The following is a 9,724-nucleotide window of genomic DNA, read 5'->3' on the forward strand; positions in this document are numbered from 1 at the left end:
AACGCTGTCAGGAGAATCATCTAGAGTTCGGTTTTTCACTTGCGGAACTGGCAAAAGCTTTTAGCAAGAGTTAATCCATTCCATTACAGATGACAACGAAGTACAGGGCATAGCTATCCAAATGAAGACAAGCTACAAGTGATACTACATACACAAATTAAACTAGACGCTTGCATCATAACCTCAAGTTCAGAGAAATGCAACTGAAAATCAGAAATATGATCACGTTTGTAAGATTCACAATCGAGAGAATTGCGAAGATCTCTGTGATGTTCGTTGTTGATCCAGCCAATGTAATAGCCGAAATTGATTGCTCTCTGGCTGGTTCAGTCTCCTCACTGAGCTCGTTGCTTTCGCCTATCTGACTATGAGTCTATGTCAATCATTGTGAACAATGAGCATATTGGATCAATTAATCAATTCACGACTTTAAGTACTCGAGAGTTTTACCTTTGATCTGGCTGCTGATTCAACCAAAGGCAAACCTTCTGGTTTTGATATCACTCTGGCTGAAAGTTCTGGCTTCTTGACCTTTTCCGACCTCGGTTCTTCGGGTTTGCAATAAATTCCTGCATTCACAGCCTTTGTCGGATGCTCCATCTGTTTTGCCGAGACGTTCTGCCGTCCATTGAACTCATTCTCGGAAAAGCCCTTCTTTCCCTCCAGATGAGCTCCATTTGATTGGTCGTGCTGCAGGAACACAATGTACAAGATCAACTGTAACAGAGGGAATAAGTGAGCCATTCACTTTTTCGCAAGAGTAGCAAGTGAAGGAACAGAGAAAATCTTTGAGCTAATCGTTTATGACAGCTTAAACTTCCGAGAAGGGGAAAAAAAAAAGTGTTGCTCTAGCACGGTCAAGTTGTCATTGCATTCTGCTAGTCTTTAGTCTCGCCTTGTGCTAAAATACGAAACAGGCACCATTAACTCAAAACATCCAAGTAATCCATAAAAACACTAGTCGAAAATTTAGTACTCAGACATAATAGGTTAATTTAGAAGCTCCCTTTCACCTTTGCTTTGGCTGCTGATTCATCCAAAGGTACATATTCTGGTTTGATGTTTCTGGCTGCCAGATCTTGCTTTCTAAGCATTTCAAATCTCAGAGGTTCATCTTTCCAGTCAATTCTTACACCCGCATCCCTCTCTCGAAGCCCCATATCTTTCGTGGAGGAGATGTGTGCGCTGTCGGACTTATTCTCAACAAGGCCTTTCTTCTTCTCCAGATGAACAAATCCATTGAGCGGTTCAACAGTTCCATCTCGCGGATTTCCCACTAGAACATGCTTAATATGCAACTGCAACAAGACATTGCACAAACGAGATCAACTGAATCAGAGGAAATAACTGAGGCATAGTGTAAGCTCAATCTCCTGACACATTTGAGCTTTCATTTTAGAAGTGTCTGGAGTCTGCTGCATTTTGAGCTTTTCACTTTTCTGTTGATGACCTTCTTTGATATATCATGCTACTGTGGTTTATTAGAGGGAAAATGCACATGCAACAGAAAATGAAGAAACAAACAACATGCTTCTCTCACCTTCGCTTTGTCGGCCGAGTCATCCAATGATATACAATCTTGTTTAATATCTCTGGCTGCGAGCTTTTTGACCTTTCCAAACATTGGCTCTTCATATTTGCTGGAAGTTATTACAGTCACCGTCTTTTCCTGAGGCTCCATACGTCTCTGGGGCAAGACATTTAAGGTGTTGGACTCAGTCCCAACAAAGCTTTTCTTTTTCTCCAGAGGAACATCCCCCTGTCCACGGAGAAGTTCAATTGTTCGTGTTCGACGAGTATCCAACATTGCATTTTTGTTCTGTGAAGTAGATGTTTGGCTATGGAGTGGTTCAATTGTTGCTGACAGGCAACTCTCCGCTGTAGCATGATCATCACGCGAGCTAGGTGTTTGGCCAGACTGCAATCAACAGATTGCATGATAGCAATTTAATTAGAGGATGACTTTTCCACTTCTTTGCATGGTATTGTATGTTATTTCATGGCACCAACAAGCAAATCTCAATAAGCACATTTTGCGAGACTTACCAGTAGAGGAACAGTGGAAAGCTTTGTGCAGTTGGTGATTGTTCCTCTCATGTTAGGCACTGAATTGGATTTCTCTGTGGTCTGTTCAATTCCTTTGTTGTGCTTGTTTTGGGGTGATTTTGATGCAGCACTGTGCTCTCTGCTTTCTCCTACCTGCCAATGTTTGTAAAACATTCTATCTTATAAGCTTATACAGAAGTAAATGATTAAATCAACTGGAGATTCTTGAAAGTCGGAATTGTCCTAGTTTTTTCTTTTGAATTTCGCTGAGGATGTGGAATCCTCGCCATCAACTTAACCAGCAAACTCAATGCAAAAAATCCCAACTTGAAATTACTAATTAGGCATTGCGAGTGACTTCATGAGCTTGTTTCACCTTTGCTTTGGCTTCTAATTCATCCAGAGTTACACATTCAAGTTTGATATTTCTGGCTGCAAGTTCCAGCTTCTCAACCTTTTCGACCAACGATTCTTCATCAGTGCTGTATGTCCTTGCAATTTCAGTCTTTTTTGGAGGCTCCATATGTTTCGGAGAGGAGATGTGTAAGCCATTGAACTTATTCTCTATTGAGCCTTTCTTTTCGTCTAGTGGAACTACACCATGGAGTGATTCGATTATCTGTGTTCGCCGATTCTCCATCAGAGCAAGTTCATTCTCTGAGCTACGTGTTGGGCCATACTGCATTGCAGGAAATGAAACATATTGAAGGAAGACAAATGGCTGAAGCATAATCTTAAACAGTTAAGCTCATGATGAACATTCATATTTTTGTTCTAAATGTGTCCGGAAACCGTATCAAATGTCGATATGTTCTGCTTCACTTCTCTGAGCTGATCTTATTTGATGCATAACAGCTGCGATAATTGTAATATTCCTCCTTGGTAGTTCATTTGCCATTCTGATACTTATCTAATTGAAAGTTATTAAGGCCAAGGAACATTTCCCTGAGATATCTCTATCTAAATCAGTTTTTCTTCCCCTAATATAGTAAAGGTGAACAAGCTACACAACCGACTCAAACTTCAGGAAAAGAATTTTGACCTGTGTTTGCATTTGATCTCTGTCAAAGTAGCCAAATTGCAACTGGTCGGATTCATCAATAAAAGCATCTCCATTGCCCAATGAGAATTTCGCAAAAGATGGACTTCTGATATCTATAAGCTCCTGGAAGTTGGTCCCGAAGTCGACATTTTCTGATTGGAAAGAAGTCTGCGGGAAGATTGATGTAGTGACCTGAACTTGGTCATCCTGCTGAACAGAGGGCTCTCTGGATGAGTTTCCCACTGCCTGAATCCATCGCTGTTTTGAAATGTAAAAAGGTTTATCATGGACATGCTTCACAAATTATGTCCATGAACAGAACATTTTTTATGTTCTCACCACCAATAATGGGTTCTCGTGTTCAGGTTGATGAAGGTCTGAATCCAAGTCAACCAAGCTAATGGGTGAGCTTCGCACAACCTGAATCCAAGGCTGTTTTCCAAAAGTAAAAAGTTCAATGTTGAACATGCTACACAAATTATGTCCATGAACAGAATGTTTTTCATTCTCACTTCCGCTAATGAGTTCTCATGTTCAGGCTGATGTAGGTCTGAATCCCAGTCGTCCATGCTAATCGGTGAGTTTACCATTGCCGAAATCCAAGGCTGTTTTCCAAAAGTAAAACAGTTAATATTAAACATGCTTCACAAATCATGTCCATGAACAAAACATTTTTTCCGTTCTCACTACCGAAAATGAGTTCTCAGGTTCAGGCTGATGTAGGTCTGAATCCCAGTCATCCATGCTAATCGGTGAGTTTACCATTGCCGAAATCCAAGGCTGTTTTCCAAAAGTAAAAGGGTTAATATTAAACATGCTTCACAAATCATGTCCATGAACAAAACATTTTTTCCGTTCTCACTACCGAAAATGAGTTCTCAGGTTCAGGCTGATGTAGGTCTGAATCCCAGTCATCCATGCTAATCGGTGAGTTTCCCACTACCTGAATCCAAGGCTGTTTTTCAAAAGTAAAAGGGTTAATATTGAACATGCTTCACAAATTATGTCCATGAACAAAACATTTTTTCCATTCTCACTACCGAAAATGAGTTCTCCGGTTCAGGTTGATGAAGGTCTGAATCAGAGTCAATCAAGCTAATGGCTCCACTTGATTGTATGGTTGAAATAACGGAATTGTCATCTCCTTTGAGCTTTAAGCGACAGAGGACGTAATTCTTGGTCAGCTGTCAAATAAAAGTGTTATCTGAGTCCACAAGACTTGATCCTATCCTACTTAAATTCCAGAACCCTACTCCATCACAAACTTAGGTAGTGGAAAATGAGGAAGAAAAGTATCATTGCTTCTGGCTAGTCGAAACTTTTGAATTGGATAGTTCGGCAGATTATTATAGTACTCGTATGAATGCAGTAAACAAGAAGCAATAAAGGAGGGACGGATTGCGTACATTGTGTGGAAACAGTTCATCCAGATTGTCGGTAAGCAGATGATATTCGTGGACTACCCAGTTGGTCTTGATGCCCTTAGGGCTCCGACCTTTATGAAAGACTAATAATTTCCTAGTACCAATCTCTCTGTTGTTGTCTCTAGCTTTGATAGACCTATCAACACCAGTCTTCTTCCAAAATCCCAGACGAGTCGATCTTCGAACTTGTGGCATTTTTGGACAGAAGAACCACCACTCTTGAACTTTGTCATCAGAAGGAATGATTGATTGCTCTGTCAAGTTCAATTCGAATCTAATTAATGAAGATATCATCCCTTTCTTTTCCTACAGACGAAAGATACGTATCTTACAAAGTGACACTTCACCATTACATACTGCACATTCCGCAAAATATTCACTGATTCGTAGAGCTTTAGGATAACATGCTCCACATTTACAAGGCATCCATTACCATGCCATAACTCGCCGAACAGGGCAGAAAAAACGATAGCAATGTCTTGTTCTTTACCTTTAAATCTTTGTGCTAACTCCCAAGGCTCCCACTTGCAGATATCGACCTCAGGAATGATGCAGATGTTGTCTCTGAATCCGAGCACTTTCAGCTTCAAGTAATGATCGACCAATTCCTCATCGGTCGGGTGGAATCTGTATCCTACCGGCAGATTCTCCGGGATGATCACAGTTGCCATTTTCTTCTAATTCTGTTGCTTCACTCCCACACAAGCGAACTCACCTCAGTTTGTGGAAGCAAAACAATGAGCTGTAAGACGTTGCACTTTGGGGGTATTAATTGGAGTCTTTCCCTTCTTTGAGAAGTTGCCTTACTTTTGGTCCGTTTTCTTTGTCTGCTTTTTGTGGTGCTGGTGGATCCCATCCTATCATGAAGGACTATCTAAAGATTGTCATGCCACACTAAAATTTCACATTGTTCACTAGAACTTTCTTGCCTTATTTTCTGGATTTACATAGAAAGCCTGTGTTAATTTCTTCTTACTTACAAAGTATAACCAATGAGCTTCAAGACCTTGCACTTTGTGGGTGTTCATCGAAGTCTTTCCCTTGTTTGAGAAGTTGCCTACCTTTTGGTCCTTTTTATTTGTCTGCTTTTCGTGGTGCTGGTGGATTCCATTCTAGCAATGAAGGACTATTTAAAGATTCTCATGTCACTCTAAAATGTCACATTGTTCACTAAATTTTCTGCATTGGATAGCCTGTGTTATTTTCTTCTTTTTCACAAAGTATAACAGAAGTAATTGTATGGGAAATCACATCAGTAGAGCCATCTGAATGCATTCAAACTCCAATCAAAAACCAATTTATGTCTACAAAGCCCAGGATCGTTCTTGTCGGATATGCCCTGGATGTACCACTAATTACAATAGGAGACTTTTCCCTTTGCTTAGACATACCTAGTTTAAATTGATTTCACTGTCAGTTTCTTTCTATGGAAGTCCTAAAAGAACATGGAAACAATCAACAACGGGCCACAGAGGGCTCCACTTACACGGGTTCTTTGAGTGCTGATGCATAGTTACTCACGTCGAAGTGGAATTTGTCGGTTGAAAAATATGCCGGTTTATGTCTGAGCATAATTATAGTTACCTTCCTCTAAACCTCGAACGGAAGATTACCGGCAATACATCATCAATATGATCAAAGGGAATTTGAGTACTGGTTCTTTCCACCTTCTTTCCCGTGCATTTTCCGGATCAAACATATGCAAGTCAATACAGAGTCACTCTCATCGATGAGTAGATTATTCGTGATGCTTCTGATAAAAAGGTACTTGCAACTATGGTCATCAACTGGAGAAATTGGAAAGATCGAGAGGTCCAGAAAGACAGCTTCGGCACAAGGACCAATGTCGAGTCACTCAAGATGAACACACCATCCGGCGCATTTCAAGTAATATCCCAATCTTCAGCTTATCTTTAACTAAAATGCGAATGAAATGTGTTGGCAAGTGTTACAGCAAGATGATTATCAGCAGTAAAAATCATATTTCTTTATCCTTGAAATATCATCGTCAACTGGCATTACAGAGGAATGATAGATTCCGTTGTAGAATTACATCGAAATAGAGATAAGTGAGCACATGAGATAATGCTAAAAGGGAGTACTGGAAATACAACTAATGTTCAAACTTGGAGGTTGAGTCTGACTCTTCCTGCTGTACATTCTTGAGCTGAGAACAGAAGGTCTTCATATGACTATGTCCTTGAGCTGAGAACTCTTCATCAGATACTCATATGCTTTCGTAAGCTTCGCCAAAAGAAAGAAGATGCTGATTATACTACATTGTTGGATGGGCTGATGTTGTTCTACTAATTAAGGTGCGATAGCACTATCCGAGGGAGGAAAAATATAAAGGTAAAATTTAGTTTCTGATGCAAAGCTCATTGTGCTCCACAATAAGCATGCTGCCTTTGTTGAAATTCTCTTCAACAATGTAACCGAACACAGTTCAACGTCTCTGAGGCGTCTTAATCTTCTTAGAATCGCATAATCTTCTCACATCTAAGTTTCACTCGAAACTATCACATCATCTACTTATCAGCCTTCTCATCTTGTATTCCCTTAGTAGGCCAAAAGCAGATTAATCTGATCACAAAAAAAAAAAAAAAGGAAAATAAGCATCAGTATAATATCGAAAGTCTTGATAACTATAATGTAATCTGCAAAGCCTAAGACAGTATTGAGGTCAATTACAAGTGTCTCACCAGATGGTTGATCAAAATGACCACCACTACAACTCAGGTGATGAGGATTAAGAACATAAGAGGTTTTTTGGAAGAACCGAACAAAAAAAAAAAAAAAGACCCTTAATCCAATAGAAAAAACTGAAAATATGAACGACTATGATTACCTGCTCTAGGGACGAAAGGCCAGGGAGGAGTGGCATTTAGGTGATATTCGTGCATGATCCTGCCCGCATTTTCCAGAGAGGAAACACAGGCGAATGGGACTATGCTATTTGTTCTTCGTTTGGGCTTCAAGTAATGATTGGCGAGTACTGTCGTAATGGTGAATCTTGCAGGCGAAAGCTCCGCCGCTATTTCGGTTTCTTCCATCTCATGTCCTCCGCAACGAAAAAACGGGGCAGAGATGAAACGTATGAGCTAGGATGGGGGGAAGTTTTGATATCCAGTCGGAGAGGAGAAGTGACGAATTTATACTGCACTGGCATTATGGTTTGAGTCATTCCTGGGGTTCGTCTGATGCCGTCCTTTGACTCCCTTCTCCTTTCTTGTAAAGTTATCTGCAGGCCTTCTCGTAGATATCTATCGCTTTATATATTTATTTAGGGCGGCGTTATTTCCAAAACTAAATCCACCTCATTTTACTAAAAAGACTACATTGCCCTCAATCATATTGCAATTTAAAGTTGTGGCTCCTAGTTTATTTAATTTCTTTTTCTTTTTCCTTCTAGTTTTTAGATTTCTAGGTGACATCAAGTTGCCATAATTAAAAATACTATATGATTTATTTTTGCTTATTGTGGGTATCCATGTATGTTAAAAGCACTATGTTTTCTTTTCTAGTATTGGATTTTACTTCCGTCGAAATTAGATTTGTCCGAAAGAGAAATCTTCAACAAAACTTTTGGTTCTTTTTTACATTGTCATGTAAATCTATGAATTACTTATCAGGTAGAATCTACAGACAACTTTGTAAACACAGTCATATGTTTACAAAGTTTCTTTTTCGTTGTGCATATCCCTATGGAAATATTTCTTATCAATTGTTTTTTATATACAAAATACATACAAAGGAGTGATTGGATGAAACCCAAAAAAAAAAATAATAATAATAATAAATAAAAGAAAAAAACTCACTTTGAATATTTTTCCGATACAAAGTCGCAATAACATTCTCCAATGCAAAAATTTAATTTGACTGAATAAAATACTTGCATAAAAAAATAAATTTTGATAAAATCAATGGTTACCTAAATTCAAGGAAATTATTTTAAGATGGTACAGCTAAAAAGTTTGTGAACATGTGACTGTGTTTAAAAGTTTTTCTCTGTTAAAATTTTCCTAGATTATACTTGACAATTAATCCCTAAATTTGCGCGATAACGTAGAAGAAAAAAAAACTACGTTTCTTGAAAATTTCTCTTTTCGACAAAGCTAATTTGGCCGGAAGCGAAATCAGAAAATAAAGAAGAGAAATAGTGACCGTTGACATTCCTCATTATGGCAATTAGATGCCACGCAGAAATAGAAAAACTAAAAAAAAAAAAAAAAGAGAGGAGGAAAGTAAAATCGCTACTTTAAATTGCAATTGAATAATTGAGGGCAATTCCGTCCTTTTAGTGAATGCGGAGTGGGATTAAGTCGTATAAGGGGGTGGAAATAGTGCGACCATTTATTTATTAGGGCTCTGCATCTATCTTCAACTTGCTTCTCAAGTCTGAGAACTTCCTGAACAAGTTGAGATTTAATGCCGGCCCTACCATGTTGCGCTTCTGGTCAATTTGTTCGCCTACTTCATTAGATATTTTTCCATCGGTCCCTCTCTTTTCTTTTTATAACGTGCCTGCATTGAGAGCACAAAAAGGGCCCAAAAGCTTGTCACGTTCGTCATGCCGGTTTCGAAAAAGTCAATTTTAAGCCGTTCTTGCCGCCAAAAAGTGAACGATTTGAAAGATATATTAATTTAAATATTACTGGTTTCACTTACAAAATTAAACATAAATTACTGTCAATAACGAATCATTTTCATTAATTAATTACTTTAAGCGATACGAACGATTATTTTTTTAGGAAAACATTTTTTCAAAAATTACTTGTTTTTCTCGAAACAAATGAAGCCTGTAAACCTTCGAAACTATCCCTTACACTTTTATCCTCCTGCACCTTCACTTTACACGAGTGAGGTTCCTAACATATGTGCCTTGGCAAGATAATTTGCACTGGGCCATGCAGCATATAGGTGGCCGCAGCTTCCACCAACAGATAGCCCGATTCTCCTTTGGAGCACTTTGCCACATTATTTGGAAGGTTAGAAACCAAATCTTGTTCCGTAACCAAACTCTCTATCTACCCGCCATTAAGATGCATCTTGAGAAGGTTGTGAAGGATAAAGCGCTCACTTTCAAGCACGTTGAGGACACGCCTCGGAACAGAAGAATGCAAGCCACTTGGGCTATTGATCCGACTATTTTTTGCTGATTTGAGGGTCGTCCTATAACCCTCTTCTGGTTGTATTTTGACCGAGATGTTGT

At 39.0% G+C, this 9,724-nt stretch overlaps 1 protein-coding gene and 1 long non-coding RNA gene across 4 annotated transcripts; both read right to left on the bottom strand.

Moving 5' to 3' along the window:
• On the bottom strand, positions 1-5,980 carry LOC115746578. 3 transcript variants are annotated; one of them, XM_048278850.1, is made up of 14 exons: positions 5,003-5,980; positions 4,495-4,766; positions 4,129-4,272; positions 3,954-4,043; positions 3,776-3,868; positions 3,601-3,693; positions 3,431-3,520; positions 3,089-3,346; positions 2,423-2,725; positions 2,047-2,199; positions 1,541-1,918; positions 1,014-1,298; positions 451-690; positions 1-357 (listed from the first exon to the last, which is right to left on the bottom strand). In XM_048278850.1, exons 1-14 carry the CDS (start codon positions 5,181-5,183, stop codon positions 238-240), a joined length of 2,700 nt encoding a protein of 899 aa, XP_048134807.1. In that variant the 5' UTR covers positions 5,184-5,980; the 3' UTR covers positions 1-237. The 3 variants fall into 3 exon arrangements, with proteins under 3 accessions (XP_048134807.1, XP_048134808.1, XP_048134809.1); XM_048278851.1 differs by having other exon boundaries at positions 1-365; positions 3,951-4,043; positions 4,126-4,272; XM_048278852.1 differs by lacking the exons at positions 3,431-3,520; positions 3,601-3,693; positions 3,776-3,868; positions 3,954-4,043.
• A 497-nt stretch (positions 5,981-6,477) lies between these two features.
• On the bottom strand, positions 6,478-7,761 carry LOC125315030. Its single transcript, XR_007198399.1, has 2 exons — positions 7,361-7,761; positions 6,478-7,070 (listed from the first exon to the last, which is right to left on the bottom strand). It is a non-coding gene; the product is annotated as an uncharacterized LOC125315030 (long non-coding RNA).
• Positions 7,762-9,724: the final 1,963 nt, after the last annotated feature.

This window comes from Rhodamnia argentea, chromosome 5 (assembly GCF_020921035.1).
Source record: "Rhodamnia argentea isolate NSW1041297 chromosome 5, ASM2092103v1, whole genome shotgun sequence".
NCBI lineage: Eukaryota > Viridiplantae > Streptophyta > Magnoliopsida > Myrtales > Myrtaceae > Rhodamnia > Rhodamnia argentea.

Excerpts from the sequence above, each read along its gene's own strand:
- LOC115746578 (XM_048278850.1), bottom strand. The coding sequence starts at position 5,183 with ATGGCAACTGTGATCATCCCGGAGAATCTGCCGGTAGGATACAGATTC. Across the intron at positions 3,869-3,953 it reads AACCTGAGAACTCATTTTCG|CCTTGGATTTCGGCAATGGT; the intron begins GTAGTGAGAACG and ends TTTGGAAAACAG. Across the intron at positions 2,726-3,088 it reads GAGATCAAATGCAAACACAG|TATGGCCCAACACGTAGCTC; the intron begins GTCAAAATTCTT and ends CCTGCAATGCAG.